Source organism: Lampetra fluviatilis, unplaced genomic scaffold, assembly GCF_964198595.1.
Source record: "Lampetra fluviatilis unplaced genomic scaffold, kcLamFluv1.1 SCAFFOLD_189, whole genome shotgun sequence".
NCBI lineage: Eukaryota > Metazoa > Chordata > Hyperoartia > Petromyzontiformes > Petromyzontidae > Lampetra > Lampetra fluviatilis.
In genome coordinates, this window is record NW_027621419.1 from 87,879 (window position 1) to 107,434 (window position 19,556).

Below are 19,556 nucleotides of genomic sequence, written 5' to 3' on the forward strand. Positions count from 1 at the left end.
GAGTGCTTGAGTGGGTGAGTGAGTGGGTGAGTGGTTGAGTGAGTGAGTGAGTGAATGAGTGGGTGAGTGAGTGGTTGAGTGGGTGGGTGAGTGAGTGCTTGAGTGGGTGAGTGAGTGGGGGAGTGGTTGAGTGAGTGAGTGAGTGAATGAGTGGGTGAGTGGGTGAGTGGGTGGGTGAGTGGGTGAGTGAGTGGGTGGGTGAGTGAGTGGGTGAGTGAGTGAGTGAATGAGTGAGTGAATGAGTGAGTGAGTGAATGAGTGAGTGAGTGAATGAGTGAGTGAATGAGTGGGTGAGTGAATGAGTGGGTGAGTGAGTGGTTGAGTGGTTGAGTGAGTGAGTGCTTGAGTGAGTGGTTGAGTGAGTGAGTGGGTGAGTGAATGAGTGAGTGAATGAGTGGGTGAGTGAGTGAGTGAGTGGTTGAGTGAGTGGGTAGTTGAGTGGTTGAGTAATTCACCACCGCACCCTCCCCACCCGCGCCGCTCTCAGCTGGAGCTACACCACAACGTGATGTACCGCAACTACCAGCGCAAGAATGACATGGAGGAGCCCCCTCCCTACGACTACGGCTCCGACGACGAGATGGTGGTGGTGGTGGACGAGATGGTGGACGCTGGCACCGCGGCTCCCGCGGCTGCTCCGAGTCGACCGGCGCCGGCAAAGGACCCCACGGCCGTGTCGCTCGCCCAGTCCTACTACCGCTACGGGATCAAGCCGGAGTGGCTCGTAATACACCGTGTACTGGTGCACAGGTGGGGAGGGGGGGGGGGTGACTTGCTAACTCGCTCGCTCGCTCACTCACTCACTCGGTCACCCACCCACTCACTCACTGATTCACTCGCTCGCTCGCTCGCCCTCTCACTCGCTCACTGATTCACTCGCTCACTCACTCACTAGGTCACTACCTCACTCGCCCTCTCACTCGCTCACTGATTCACTCGCTCACTCACTCACTCGGTCACTACCTCACTCGCCCTCTCACTCGCTCACTGATTCACTCGCTCACTCACTCACTCGGTCACTACCTCACTCGCCCTCTCACTCGCTCACTGATTCACTTGCTCACTCACTCACTCGGTCACCCACTCACTCGCTGATTCACTCGCTCGCTCGCTCACTCACTGATTCACTCGCTCACTCACATACTCACTCACTCGGTCACCCACTCACTCACGGATTCACTCGCTCGCTCGCTCACTCGCTCACTCGGTCACTCCCTTACTCACTCCCTCACTCACCTACTCACTCTCTCACTCTCTCACTCGTTCACTCACTGACTCGCTCACTCACTCTCTCACTCATTCGCTCACTCACTCGCTCACTCAGTCACACGCTCGCTCTCTCACTCACCCACTCACTCACTCGCTCTCTCACTCATTCACTCACTCTCTCACTCATTCACTCACTCACTCTCTCACTCATTCACTCACTCACTCGCTCTCTCACTCATTCACTCGCTCTCTCACTCGTTCACTCACTGACTCGCTCACTCACTCACTCTCTCACTCATTCACTCACTCACTCTCTCACTCGTTCACTCACTGACTCGCTCACTCACTCTCTCACTCATTCGCTCACTCACTCACACACTCAGTCACACGCTCGCTCTCTCACTCATTCACTCACTCACTCACTCTCTCACTCGTTCACTCACTGACTCGCTCACTCACTCACTCACTCTCTCACTCATTCACTCACTCACTCACTCTCTCACTCATTCACTCACTCACTCACTCTCTCACTCGTTCACTCACTGACTCGCTCACTCACTCTCTCACTCATTCGCTCACTCACTCGCTCACTCAGTCACACGCTCGCTCTCTCACTCATTCACTCACTCACTCACTCTCTCACTCGTTCACTCACTGACTCGCTCACTCACTCACTCACTCGTTCACTCACTGACTCGCTCACTCACTCACTCACTCGTTCACTCACTGACTCACTCACTCACTCTCTCACTCGTTCGCTCACTCACTCACTCTCTCACTCGTTCACTCACTGACTCGCTCACTCACTCTCTCACTCATTCGCTCACTCACTCGCTCACTCAGTCACACGCTCGCTCTCTCACTCATTCACTCACTCACTCACTCTCTCACTCGTTCACTCACTGACTCGCTCACTCACTCTCTCACTCATTCGCTCACTCACTCACACACTCAGTGACACGCTCGCTCTCTCACTCATTCACTCACTCACTCACTCTCTCACTCGTTCACTCACTGACTCGCTCACTCACTCACTCATTCGCTCACTCACTCGCTCACTCACTCACTCGTTCACTCACTGACTCGCTCACTCACTCACTCACTCATTCGCTCACTCACTCACACACTCAGTGACACGCTCGCTCTCTCACTCATTCACCCACTCACTCACTCTCTCACTCGTTCACTCACTGACTCGCTCACTCACTCACTCATTCGCTCACTCACTCGCTCACTCACTCACTCGTTCACTCACTGACTCGCTCACTCACTCACTCACTCATTCGCTCACTCACTCACACACTCAGTGACACGCTCGCTCTCTCACTCATTCACTCACTCACTCACTCTCTCACTCGTTCACTCACTGACTCGCTCACTCACTCTCTCACTCATTCGCTCACTCACTCACTCACTCACTCAGTCACACGCTCGCTCTCTCACTCATTCACTCACTCACTCACTCTCTCACTCATTCGCTCACTCACTCACTCACTCAGTCACACGCTCGCTCTCTCACTCATTCACTCGCTCACTCACTCTCTCACTCATTCGCTCACTCACTCACTCACTCAGTGACACGCTCGCTCTCTCACTCATTCACTCACTCACTCACTCTCTCACTCGTTCACTCACTGACTCGCTCACTCACTCTCTCACTCATTCGCTCACTCACTCACTCAGTCACACGCTCGCTCTCTCACTCATTCACTCACTCACTCACTCACTCTCTCACTCGTTCGCTCACTCACTCACTCTCTCACTCGTTCACTCACTGACTCGCTCACTCACTCTCTCACTCATTCGCTCACTCACTCACTCAGTCACACGCTCGCTCTCTCACTCATTCACTCACTCACTCACTCTCTCACTCGTTCGCTCACTCACTCACTCTCTCACTCATTCGCTCACTCACTCGCTCACTCAGTCACACGCTCGCTCTCTCACTCATTCACTCGCTCACTCACTCTCTCACTCATTCGCTCACTCACTCGCTCACTCACTCTCTCACTCATTCGCTCACTCACTCGCTCACTCAGTCACACGCTCGCTCTCTCACTCATTCACTCACTCACTCACTCTCTCACTCGTTCGCTCACTCACTCACTCTCTCACTCGTTCACTCACTGACTCGCTCACTCACTCTCTCACTCATTCGCTCACTCACTCGCTCACTCAGTCACACGCTCGCTCTCTCACTCATTCACTCGCTCACTCACTCTCTCACTCATTCGCTCACTCACTCGCTCACTCACTCTCTCACTCATTCGCTCACTCACTCGCTCACTCAGTCACACGCTCGCTCTCTCACTCATTCACTCACTCACTCACTCTCTCACTCGTTCGCTCACTCACTCACTCTCTCACTCGTTCACTCACTGACTCGCTCACTCACTCTCTCACTCATTCGCTCACTCACTCGCTCACTCAGTCACACGCTCGCTCTCTCACTCATTCACTCGCTCACTCACTCTCTCACTCATTCGCTCACTCACTCGCTCACTCACTCTCTCACTCATTCGCTCACTCACTCGCTCACTCAGTCACACGCTCGCTCTCTCACTCATTCACTCACTCACTCACTCTCTCACTCGTTCGCTCACTCACTCACTCTCTCACTCGTTCACTCACTGACTCGCTCACTCACTCTCTCACTCATTCGCTCACTCACTCGCTCACTCAGTCACACGCTCGCTCTCTCACTCATTCACTCGCTCACTCACTCTCTCACTCATTCGCTCACTCACTCGCTCACTCACTCTCTCACTCATTCGCTCACTCACTCGCTCACTCAGTCACACGCTCGCTCTCTCACTCATTCACTCACTCACTCACTCTCTCACTCGTTCGCTCACTCACTCACTCTCTCACTCGTTCACTCACTGACTCGCTCACTCACTCTCTCACTCATTCGCTCACTCACTCGCTCACTCAGTCACACGCTCGCTCTCTCACTCATTCACTCGCTCACTCACTCTCTCACTCATTCGCTCACTCACTCGCTCACTCACTCTCTCACTCATTCGCTCACTCACTCGCTCACTCAGTCACACGCTCGCTCTCTCACTCACTCGCTTGTGATGGTGGTTGTGGTGTTGATTGTTGTGGCTGTTGTTGTGTTGTCGTGATTTTCGGTTTTTGTGGTTATTGTTGTTGGGGTTGTTGTTGTGGTGGTGTTTGTGTTGGTGATTGCAGTTGTTGTTGTGTTGTGGTGGTGGTTGTGGTGGTGGTTGTGTTGTGGTGGTGGTGCTTGTGGTGGTGATTTCGGTGTTTGTGGTTATTGTTATTATAGTTGTTGTGGTTGTTGTGGTTGTTGTTGTGGTGGTGGTGGTGATTGCGGTTGTTGTTGCGGTTGTGTTGTGGTTGTGTTGTGGTGGTGGTTGTGGTGATTTTGGTGTTTGTGGTTATTGTTGTTGTGATTGTTGTTGTTGTTGTGATTGTTGTGGTTGTTGTTGTGGTTGTTGTTGTGATTGTTGTGGTTGTTGTGGTTGTTGTTGTGGTGGTGGTGATTGCGGTTGTTGTTGCGGTTGTGTTGTGGTTGTGTTGTGGTGGTGGTTGTGGTGATTTTGGTGTTTGTGGTTCTTGTTGTTGTGGTTGTTGTTGTGGTTGTTGTGATTGTTGTGATTGTTGTTGTTGTTGTGGTGGTGGTGTAGTGTGAACAGGAAGGGCCACTTGCTCTACCTGCTCAAGTGGAGGGACCTTGCGTACGACCAGAGCACGTGGGAGAGCGAGGAGATGGACATCCCAGACTACGAACTCCACCGCACACTCTACTGGAACCAGCGGTGAGGGGTGCTCACCACTCACTCACCCACTCACCAACTCACCCACCCACTCACTCACTCACCCACTCACCCACTCACCCACCCACTCACTCACTCACTCACCCACTCACTCACTCACCCACCCACCCACTCACTCACTCACTCATCCACTTACCCACTCACTCACTCACACACTCACCCACTCACCCACTCACCCACTCACTCACCCACCCACTCACTCACTCACTCATCCACTTACTCACTCACTCACCCACTCACTCACTCACTCACCCACTCACTCACCCACTCACTCACTCACTCATCCACTTACTCACTCACCCACTCACTCACTCATACACTCACTCACCCACTCACTCACTCACTCATCCACTTACTCACTCACTCACTCATCCACTTACTCACTCACCCACTCACTCACTCCAACACCCACTCACCCACCCACCCACTCACTCACTCACCCACCCACTCACTCACTCACTCATCCACTTGCTCACTCACCACTCACTCACTCATACACTCACTCACCCACTCACTCACTCACTCACTCACCCACTCACCCACTCACTCACTCACTCACTCCAACACCCACTCACCCACCCACTCACTCACTCACTCACCCACCCACTCACTCATTCACTCATCCACTTACTCACCCACTCACTCACTCATACACTCACTCACCCACTCACTCACTCACTCACTCACCCACTCACCCACTCACTCACTCACTCACTCCAACACCCACTCACCCACCCACTCACTCACTCACTCACCCACCCACTCACTCATTCACTCATCCACTTACTCACCCACTCACTCACCCACTCATTCACTCACTCACTCACTCACTCACTCACCCACTCACCCACTCACTCACCCACTCACCCACTCACTCACCCACTCACTCACTCACTCACTCACCCATTCACCCACTCACTCACTCACCCACCCACCCACTCACTCACCCACTCACTCACTCACTCACCCACTCACCCACTCACTCACCCACCCACCCACTCACTCACCCACTCACTCACCCACTCACTCACTCACTCACCCACTCACCCACTCACTCACCCACTCACTCACTCACCCACTCACCCACTCACTCACCCACTCACTCACTCACTCACCCACTCACTCACTCACTCACCCACTCACCCACTCACTCACCCACTCACCCACTCACTCACCCACTCACTCACTCACTCACTCACCCACTCACTCACTCACTCAACCACTCACCCACTCACTCACTCACTCACCCATTCACTCACTCACTCACTCACTCACCCACTCACCCACTCACTCACTCACCCACTCACCCACTCACTCACTCACTCACCCACTCACTCACTCACTCACCCACTCACCCACTCACTCACTCACTCACCCACTCACTCACTCACTCACTCACTCACCCACTCCCTCACTCACTCACCCACTCACCCATTCGCTCACCCACTCATTCACTCATCGACTTACTCACCCACTCACTCACTCATACACTCACTCATCCACTCACTCACTCACCCATTCACCCACTCACTCACCCAACCCCTGTGACCCCCCCATGACCCCGCCCCATGACCCTCTCCGTGACCCCCCCCCCCCCCGTGACCCCCCTGTGACCCCCACGCACAGGGAGCTTATAATGGGTGAGGAAGGCCGACCAACCAAACGCCTTCTCAAGAAATCTGCAAGCGGCGGTGGCGGTGGTGGTGGCGGCGGTGGTGGCGGTGGTGGCGGTGGTGGCGGTGGTGGCGGTGGTGGTGGCGGTGGTGGCGGCGGTGGTGGCGGTTGTGGCGGTGGTGGCGGTGGTGGCGGTGGTGGCGGTGGTGGGCGGATAGTTGATCTCGAAAGGCCTCCCGATGCTCCCACCACGGACGTGAGAACCTCCCCCGTACACTACACTATACACTACATTATACACTACACTATACACTACATTATACACTACACTATACACTACATTATACACTACACTATACACTACATTATACACTACACTATACACTACATTATACACTACATCATACACTACATTATACACTACACTACACTATACACTACATTATACACTACACTATACACTACATTATACACTACATCATACACTACATTATACACTACACTATACACTACATTATACACTACACTATACACTACATTATACACTACATCATACACTACATTATACACTACACTACACTATACACTACATTATACACTACACTATACACTACATCATACACTACATTATACACTACATCATACACTACATTATACACTACACTACACTATACACTACATTATACACTACACTATACACTACATTATACACTACACTATACACTACATTATACACTACATCATACACTACATTATACACTACACTATACATTACATTATACACTACATTATACACTACATCATACACTACATCATACACTACATTATACAATACACTATACACTACACTATACACTACATTATACACTACATTATACACTACACTATACACTACACTACACTATACACTACATTATACACTACACTATACACTACATTATACACTACACTATACACTACATTATACACTACACTATACACTACATTATACACTACACTATACACTACACTATACACTACATTATACACTACACTATAAACTACATTATACACTACACTATACACTACATTATACACTACACTATACACTACATTATACACTACACTATACACTACATTATACACTACACTATACACTACATTATACACTACACTATACACTACATTATACACTACACTATACACAACACTATACACTACACTATACACTACATTATACACTACACTATACACTACATTATACACTACACTATACACTACATTATACACTACACTATACACTACATTATACACTACATTATACACTACACTATACACTACATTATACACTACATCATGCACTACATTATACACTACACTATACACTACATTATACACTACATTATACACTACACTATACATTACATTATACACTACATTATACACTACACTATACACTACACTACACTATACACTACATCATACACTACACTATACACTACATTATACACTACACTATACACTACACTACACTATACACTACATTATACACTACACTATACACTACATTATACACTACACTATACACTACATTATACACTACACTATACACTACATTATACACTACACTATACACTACACTATACACTACATTATACACTACACTATAAACTACATTATACACTACACTATACACTACATTATACACTACACTATACACTACATTATACACTACACTATACACTACATTATACACTACACTATACACAACACTATACACTACACTATACACTACATTATACACTACACTATACACTACATTATACACTACACTATACACTACATTATACACTACACTATACACTACATTATACACTACATTATACACTACACTATACACTACATTATACACTACATCATACACTACATTATACACTACACTATACACTACATTAATCACTACATTATACACTACACTATACATTACATTATACACTACATCATACACTACATTATACAATACACTATACACTACACTATACATTACATTATACACTACATCATACACTACATTATACAATACACTATACACTACATTATACACTACACTATACACTACACTACACTATACAATACATTATACACTACACTATACACTACACTATACACTACATTATACACTACACTATACACTACATTATACACTACACTATACACTACACTATACACTACATTATACACTACACTATAAACTACATTATACACTACACTATACACTACATTATACACTACACTATACACTACACTATACACTACACTATACACTACATTATACACTACACTATACACAACACTATACACTACACTATACACTACATTATACACTACACTATACACTACATTATACACTACACTATACACTACATTATACACTACACTATACACTACATTATACACTACATTATACACTACACTATACATTACATTATACACTACATCATACACTACATTATACAATACACTATACACTACATTATACACTACACTATACACTACATTATACACTACATTATACAATACACTATACACTACATTATACACTACATCATACACTACATTATACACTACACTATACACTACATTATACACTACATTATACACTACACTATACACTACATTATACACTACACTATACACTACATTATACACTACACTATACACTACACTATACACTACATTATACACTACACTATACACTACATTATACACTACACTATACACTACATTATACACTACACTATACACTACATTATACACTACACTATACACTACATTATACACTACACTATACACTACATTATACACTACATTATACACTACACTATACACTACACTATACACAACACTATACACTACACTATACACTACATTACATTATACACTACACTATACACTACATTATACACTACACTATACACTACATTATACACTACATCATACACTACATTATACACTACATTATACACTACATCATATACTACATTATACACTACACTATACACTACATTATACGCTACATTATACACTACATTATACACTACATCATACACTACATTATACACTATACACTACATTATACACTACATCATACACTACATTATACACTACACACTACATTATACACTACACTATACACTACATTATACACTACAGTATTCACTACACTATACACTACATTATACACTACATCATACACTACATTATACACTACACACTACATTACACACTACATCATACACTACATTATACACTACACTATACACTACATTATACACTACATCATACACTACATTATACACTACATCATACACTACATTATACACTACACTATACACTACATTATACACTACATCATACACTACATTATACACTACACACTACATTATACACTACATCATACACTACATTATACACTATACACTACATTACACACTACATCATACACTACATTATACACTACACTATACACTACATTATACACTACACTATACACTACATTATACACTACATTATACACTACATCATACACTACATTATACACTACACACTACATTATACACTACATCATACACTACATTATACACTACACTATACACTACATTATACACTACATCATACACTACATTATACACTACACACTACATTATACACTACTATACACTACACACTACATTATACACTACTTCATACACTACATTATACACTACACACTACACTATACACTACATTATACACTACATCATACACTACATTATACACTACACACTACATTATACACTACACTGCTATACACTACTCTACACTACACACTACTCTACACTACACACTACACACTACATTATACACTACATTATACACTACATCATACACTACATTATACACTACACTATACACTACATTATACACTACATCATACACTACATTATACACTATACACTACATTATACACTACATCATACACTACATTATACACTACACACTACATTATACACTACACTATACACTACATTATACACTACAGTATTCACTACACTATACACTACATTATACACTACATCATACACTACATTATACACTACACACTACATTACACACTACATCATACACTACATTATACACTACACTATACACTACATTATACACTACATCATACACTACATTATACACTACATCATACACTACATTATACACTACACTATACACTACATTATACACTACATCATACACTACATTATACACTACACACTACATTATACACTACATCATACACTACATTATACACTATACACTACATTACACACTACATCATACACTACATTATACACTACACTATACACTACATTATACACTACACTATACACTACATTATACACTACATTATACACTACATCATACACTACATTATACACTACACACTACATTATACACTACATCATACACTACATTATACACTACACTATACACTACATTATACACTACATCATACACTACATTATACACTACACACTACATTATACACTACTATACACTACACACTACATTATACACTACTTCATACACTACATTATACACTACACACTACACTATACACTACATTATACACTACATCATACACTACATTATACACTACACACTACATTATACACTACACTGCTATACACTACTCTACACTACACACTACTCTACACTACACACTACACACTACATTATACACTACATTATACACTACATCATACACTACATTATACACTACACTATACACTACATTATACACTACATCATACACTACATTATACACTACACTGCTATACACTACTCTACACTACACACTACTCTACACTACACACTACACACTACATTATACACTACTATACACTACACACTACATTATACACTACACTGCTATACACTACACGATACACTACATGTGCCTGCCCACCCACCGCACCCACCCACCCACCGCACCCACCCACCCACTCACCCACCCACTCAACCACCTACTCATCCAACCAAACAACCACTCACCTACCCACCCACCCATCCACCCACCGTACCCACCCACTCACCCACCCACCCACCCACTCACCCACCCACCGCACCCACCCACCCACCGCACCCACCCACCCACTCAACCACCCACTCACCCACCCACCCACCCAATCACCCACTCACTCACCCACTCACTCACCCACTCACCAACTCACTCACCCAGTCACCCACCCACTCACTTACTCACCCACTCACCCACTCACTCACCCACTCACTCACTTACCCACTCATCAACTCACCCACCCACCCACCCACTCACCCAACCAAACACCCACCCACTCACCATACCCACCCACTCACCCACTCACCCACCCACCCACTCACCCAACCAAACACCCACCCACTCACCGTACCCACCCACTCACCCACTCACCCCCCCACCCACTCACCCAACCAAACACCCACCCACTCACCGTACCCACCCACTCACCCACCCACCCACCCAATCACCCACTCACTCACCCACTCACCCACTCACTCACCCACCCACCCACTCACCCAACCAAACACCCACCCACCGTACCCACCCACTCACCCACTCACCCACCCACCCACTCACCCAACCAAACACCCACCCACTCACCGTACCCACCCACTCACCCACTCACCCACCCACCCACCCACCCAATCACCCACTCACTCACCCACTCACCCACTCACTCACCCACCCACCCACCCACTCACCCAACCAAACACCCACCCACCGTACCCACCCACTCACCCACTCACCCACCCACCCAATCACCCACTCACTCACCCACTCATCAACTCACCCACCCACCCACCCACTCACCCAACGAAACACCCACCCACCGTACCCACCCACTCACCCACTCACCCACCCACCCAATCACCCACTCACTCACCCACTCACCCACTCACTCACCGACTCACCAACTCACTCACCCAGTCACCCACCCACTCACTTACTCACCCACTCACCCACCCACCCACTCACCCACCCAATCACCCACTCACTCACCCACTCACCAACTCACTCACCCACCCACTCACCCACTCACTCACCCACTCACCCACCCAATCACCCACTCACTCACCCACTCACCCACCCACCCACTCACCCACTCACTCACCCACTCACCCACTCACTCACTCACCCACCCACTCACCCACCCACCCACCCACCCACTCACCCACCCACCCAATCACCCACTCACTCACCCACTCACCCACTCACTCACCGACTCACCAACTCACTCACCCAGTCACCCACTCACTCACCCACTCACCAACTCACCCACCCACCCACTCACCCACCCACCCAATCACCAACTCCCTCACCCACCCACCCACCCACCCACTCACCCACCCACCCAATCACCCACTCACTCACCCACTCACCCACTCACCCACCCACCCACTCACCCACCCACTCACCCACTCACCCACTCACCCACCCACTCACCCACTCACCCACCCACTCACCCACCCACCCACCCACTCACCCACTCACCCACCCACTCACCCACTCACCCACTCACCCACCCACTCACCCACTCACCCACTCACCCACCCACTCACTCACCCACTCACCCACTCACTCACTCACCAACTCACTCACCCACCCACTCACCCACCCACTCACCCACTCACTCACCCACCCACACACTCACCCACCCACCCACTCACCCACTCACCCACTCACCCACCCACTCACCCACTCACTCACCCACCCAATCACCCACTCACTCACCCACTCACTCACCCACCCACACACTCACCCACCCACCCACTCACCCACTCACCCACTCACCCACCCACTCACCCACTCACCCACTCACCCACCCACTCACCCACCCACCCACCCACTCACCCACTCACCCACCCACTCACCCACTCACCCACTCACCCACCCACTCACCCACTCACCCACTCACCCACCCACTCACCCACCCACCCACCCACTCACCCACTCACCAACTCACCCACCCACCCACTCACCCACCCACCCAATCACCCACTCACCAACTCACTCACCAACTCACTCACCCACTCACCCACTCACTCACCCACTCACCCACCCAATCACCCACTCACTCACCCACTCACCAACCCACCCACTCACCCACTCACTCACTCACCAACTCACTCACCCACCCACTCACCCACTCACCCACTCACCCACTCACCCACCCACTCACCCACCCACCCACCCACTCACCCACTCACCCACCCACCCACCCACTCACCCACTCACCCACCCACTCACCCACTCACCCACTCACCCACCCACCCACCCACTCACCCACTCACCAACTCACTCACCCACCCACCCAATCACCAACTCCCTCACCCACCCACCCACCCACTCACCCACTCACTCACTCACCCACTCACTCACCCACCCACCCACCCACCCACTCACCCACCCACCCACTCACCCACTCACCCACCCACTCACCCACCCACTCACCCACTCACCCACCCACTCACCCACTCACCCACCCACTCACCCACTCACCAACTCACTCACTCACCCACCCACTCACCCTAACCCCTGTCACCCCCTCCCTCCCGCGTAGCCCACGGTGAAGTATGAAGAGCAGCCCCAGTGGGTGACTGTGACGGGTGGCCTCCTGCACCCCTATCAGCTGGAAGGCCTCAACTGGCTGCGCTTCTCCTGGGCCCAGGGCACAGACACCATCCTGGCGGACGAGATGGGCTTGGGCAAGACGGTGCAGACCATCGTGTTCCTGTACTCACTCTACAAGGAGGTGGGTGGGTGGGTGGGTGAGTGGGTGGGTGGGTGGGTGAGTGGGTGAGTGGGTGGGTGGGTGAGTTGGTGGGTGGGTGGTGGGTGAATGGGTGAGTGGGTGGGTGAGTGAGTGGGTGAGTGGGTGGGTGGTGGGTGAATGGGTGAGTGGGTGAGTGGGTGGGTGGGTGAGTTGGTGGGTGGGTGGGTGGGTGAGTGGGTGAGTGGGTGGGTGAGTGGGTGGGTGGGTGAGTTGGTGGGTGAGTGGGTGAGTGGGTGGGTGGGTGAGTGAGTGGGTGAGTGAGTGAGTGGGTGGGTGGGTGAGTGAGTGGGTGAGTGAGTGAGTGGGTGGGTGGGTGGGTGAGTGGGTGGGTGGGTGGGTGGGTGGGTGGGTGGGTGAGTGAGTGAGTGAGTGAGTGAGTGGGTGGGTGGGTGGGTGAGTGGGTGGGTGAGTGGGTGAGTGGGTGGGTGGGTGAATGAGTGGGTGAGTGGGTGGGTGAGTGAGTGGGTGAGTGGGTGGGTGGGTGAGTGGGTAGGTGGGTGGGTGGGTGGGTGGGTGGGTGAGTTGGTGGGTGGGTGGGTGAGTGGGTGGGTGAGTGAGTGAGTGGGTGGGTGGGTGGGTGGGTGAGTGTGTGGGTGGGTGAGTGGGTGAGTGGGTGGGTGGGTGAGTGGGTGAGTGGGTGGGTGGGTGAGTGGGTGGGTGAGTGAGTGAGTGAGTAGGTGAGTGGGTGGGTGGGTGGGTGGGTGAGTGAGTGGGTGGGTGGTGATGGTGGTGGTTGTGGCTGACACCATGGTCGTTGTGGTTCTTGTTGTTGTGGTGATGGTTGTTGTGGTGGTGATTATGACGGTCTCCCCCAGGGCCACTCCAAGGGTCCTTTCCTCGTGAGTGCCCCCCTCTCCACCATCATCAACTGGGAGCGCGAGTTCGAGGCCTGGGCTCCAGGGTTCTACGTCGTCACGTACACCGGCGATCGCCATAGCCGCAGCGTCGTGCGCCAACACGACTTCTCCTTTGACGGCGGCGTCGGCCGCGCCGGCAAGAAGCCCTTCCGCATTAAGGTGGCTCGCTCGCCGGCTCAATCGCTCACTCGCTCGCTCGCTGGCTCGGCGGCTCAATCGGTCGCTCGGTGGGTGACTCGGTCGGTGGCTCAGTGGCTCGGTTGGTCATTCGGTTGTTTTGTCGGTCACTCGGTGGCCCACTTGGTCGGTGGCTCGCTGAGTCGCCCTGTGACTTGGTCGGTCACTCGCTGGTTCGGTGGCTCGGTCGGTGGCTCAGTGGCTCGGTCACTCAGTTGTTTTGTCGGTCGGCCGGTGGCTCGGTCAATCGCTCGGTGGCTCGGTCTGTGACTCGGTCGGTCACTCGCTGGTTCGGTGGCTCGGTCGGTGGCTCAGTAGCTCGGTTGCTCAGTGGCTTGGTCGGTCGGCCGGTGGCTCGGTCAATCGCTCGGTGGCTCGGTCTGTGACTCGGTCGGTCACTCGCTGGTTCGGTGGCTCGGTCGGTGGCTCAGTGGCTCGGTCGCTCAGTGGCTTGGTCGGTCGGCCGGTGGCTCAGTCAATCGCTCCGTGGCTCGGTCTGTGACTCGGTCGGTCACTCGTTGGTTCGGTGGCTCGGTCGGTGGCTCAGTGGCTCGGTCGCTCAGTGGCTTGGTCGGTTGGCCGGTGGCTCGGTCAATCGCTCGGTGACTCGGTCTGTGGCTCGGTCGGTCTCTCGGTGTCACAGTCGCTCGGTGGCTCAGTGGCTCTGTCGGTCTCTCGGTGTCTCAGTTGCTCGGTGGCTCTGTCGGTCGCTTGGTCATTGGCTTGGTCGGTGGCTCAGTTGGTCGTTCGGTGGTTTTGTCGGTTTCTCGGTGGCTCGGTCGCTCGTCGGCTCCGTCGGACGCTCCGTGGCTCGGTCGCTCGGTTTGTCGGTGACTCAGTGGCACGGTCGGTCACGCCCGCCGTCTTACGAGATGAAAATTGATTCCTTCGGAATAATCACGACGGGTAAATGTATCGCAGGGCAGCGGTCGCCATGGAACATCAGCCCGTCATTCAAAAAAACAATGTCTCCGCTGATCACGAGCAGGGGAACAAAAATTTGACACCGCTGCCGGCGCAGACCCTTCAAACTCGTTTTTATCTTTGACCATTAACATGAATGAAATGGAAAGAACGTTTAGCTGCTGTGGCTCTGCCCACAGAAGGCCACCACGCCGTGCTGGACGGAAGGCCACCCCCAGGGCGGCCCCCACCCACGTTCGCCGTCACGCGAGCGCTGCAGTTTTGCCCGGCCGCTGCATGTGAGTCCACGCCGTTAAACTCCGCTGACTCGCGGCGGACGAACTCCCAGGTGCGTTCCTTCCCGTTGGCTGCAGTTCCATCGTAGATATATATATCTCTTTCTGTCTCTCTGTCTGTGCGCGTGTGTGTGGATTCTAAAGTATCTCACCAGCAAAAATAAAATGCGCGCAGACGTCCGGCTGGGGTTTCCCCGAGACGCCTGCAAGTAGCGGTCGACGCGGCATAGTGGCCTTGTCGCCCGATGGCAGGTGGGGTGAATGTGTTGGCATTCACACTGTGGTTGTCACTCCCCCAGGTCGGACATCTGACCACGGTTGCCATCCTTCTGCACGGGATCCCACGCAAGGTAAGCCGCACAATGAGTGAGCGTTCATGGTTTTTTTGTTTTTATTAATTGCCCTTTGAACGCACGTGAGTTCACGAAACAAGACGCTCCGGGCATTGAAGGGTTTCGGTCTGTCGTTCGATATCTACGAAGACGGTGGTGGCCAACAAGTGTGGATCGCGAATTATTCTTTGTCGATCTCAGGACACGTTAAAACAGACGGTAATATAATCGGCAAATTAAAATCCTCGAACAAAGCATCCGTTAACATCGTAACTTCTACGAATAGATGGCACTATGATAGGGACTTGACTCACTTTCTTGAGGTGGTTTCCTTCGTTGTAGACACGTTAACTTGAACAGGCGCAAAGAAGGCTGACTCCCCCTGTCATTACCTGCCGTGGCCACTAGTCCACTCACACCGCACGCTGACTCCCCTGGCATTACCTCCCGTGGCCACTAGTCCACTCACACCGCACGCTGACTCCCCTGGCATTACCTCCCGTGGCCACTAGTCCACTCACACTGCACGCTGACTCCCCTGGCATTACCTCCCGTGGCCACCAGTCCACTCACACTGCAGGCTGACTCCCCCTGTCATTACCTCCCGTGGCCACTAGTCCACTCACACTGCAGGCTGACTCCCCTGTCATTACCTCGCGTGGCCACTAGTCCACTCACACTACAGGCTGACTCCCCTGTCATTACCTCCCGTGGCCACTAGTCCACTCACACCGCACGCTGACTCTCCTGTCATTAACTCCCGTGGCCAGTAGTCCATTCGCACTGCAGGCTGACTCCCCTGTCATTACCTCCCGTGGCCACTAGTCCATTCGCACTGCAGGCTGACTCCCCTGTCATTACCTCCTGTGGCCACTAGTCCGCTCGCACTGCAGGCTGGCTCCCCTGTCATTACCTCCCGTGGCCACCAGTCCACTCGCACTGCAGGCTGACTCCCCTGTCACTACCTCCCGTGGCCACTAGTCCATTCGCACTGCAGGCTGACTCCCCTGTCATTACCTCCCGTGGCCAATAGTCCACTCACACCGTAGGCTGACTCCCCTGTCATTACCTCCCTTGGCCACTAGTCCATTCGCACTGCAGGCTGACTCCCCTGTCATTACCTCCCGTGGCCAATAGTCCACTCACACCGTAGGCTGACTCCCCTGTCATTACCTCCTGTGGCCACTAGTCCGCTCGCACTGCAGGCTGACTCCCCTGTCATTACCTCCCGTGGCCACTAGTCCATTCGCACTGCAGGCTGACTCCCCTTTCATTACCTACAGTGGCCACTAGTCCATTAGCACTGCAGTCTGACTCCCCTGGCATTACCTCCCGTGGCCACTAGTCCATTCGTACTGCAGACTGACTCCTCTGTCATTACCTCCCGTGGCCACTAGTCCATTCGCATTGCAGTCTGACTCCCCTGTCATTACCTCCTGTGGCCATTAGTCCATTTGCACTGCAGGCTGACTCCCCTGTCATTACCTCCTTTGGCCACTAGACTACTCACACCGCAGGCTGACTCCCCTGTCATTACCTCCCGTGGCCAATAGCCCACTCACACCGTAGGCTGACTCCCCTGTCATTACTTCCTGTGTCCACTAGTCCGCTCAGACTGCAGGCTGACTCCCCTGTCATTACTTCACATGGCTACTAGTTCATTCGCACCGCAGGCTGACTCCCCTGGCATTACCTCCCGTGGCCACTAGTCCACTCGCACTGCCAGCTGACTCCCCTGTTATTACCTCCTGTGGCCACTAGTCCACTCACACCTCAGGCTGACTCCCCTGTCATTACCTCCCGTTGCCACTAGTCCGCTCACACTGCAGGCTGACTCCCCTGTCATTACCTCCCGTGCCCACTAGTCCACTCACACCGCACGCTGACTCCCCTGTCATTACCTCTCGTGGCCACTAGTCCATTCGCACTGCAGGCTGATGCCCCTGTCATTACCTCCCGTGGCCACTAGTCCATTCGCACTGCAGACTGACTCCCCTGGCATTACCTCCCGTGGCCACTAGTCCATTTGCACCACATGCGGACTCCCCTGTCATTACCTCCCGTGGCCACTTGTCCATTCGCACTGCAGGCTGACTCCCCTTTCATTACCTACAGTGGCCACTAGTCCATTAGCACTGCAGGCTGACTCCCATGGCATTACCTCCCATGGCCACTAGTCCATTCGCATTGCAGTCTGACTCTCCTGGCATTACCTCCCGTGGCCACTAGTCCATTCGTACTGCAGACTGACTCCCCTGTCATTACCTCCCGTGGCCACTAGTCCACTCACACTGCAGGCTGACTCCCCTGTCATTACCTCCCGTGGCCACTAGTCCATTCGCATTGCAGTCTGACTCTCCTGGCATTACCTCCTGTGGCCATTAGTCCATTCGCACTGCAGGCTGACTCCCCTGTCATTACCTCCTGTGGCCACTAGACTACTCACACCGCAGGCTGACTCCCCTGTCATTACCTCCCGTGGCCACTAGTCCATTCGCACTGCAGGCTGACTCCCCTGACA

The 19,556-nt window shown here is 51.0% G+C and overlaps 1 protein-coding gene across 1 annotated transcript in view; it reads left to right on the top strand.

Moving 5' to 3' along the window:
* The window catches only part of LOC144955217 (chromodomain-helicase-DNA-binding protein 5-like), a 110,593-nt gene that overhangs the window by 41,489 nt on the left and 49,548 nt on the right, over positions 1–19,556 (top strand). Inside the window, exons 13-18 of the mRNA XM_078885523.1 lie at positions 488–750; positions 4,863–4,994; positions 6,639–6,693; positions 6,769–6,882; positions 14,258–14,449; positions 15,286–15,486. Coding sequence (XP_078741649.1) covers positions 488–750; positions 4,863–4,994; positions 6,639–6,693; positions 6,769–6,882; positions 14,258–14,449; positions 15,286–15,486 — 957 coding nt within the window. The remainder of the gene's footprint in view (positions 1–487; positions 751–4,862; positions 4,995–6,638; positions 6,694–6,768; positions 6,883–14,257; positions 14,450–15,285; positions 15,487–19,556) is intronic.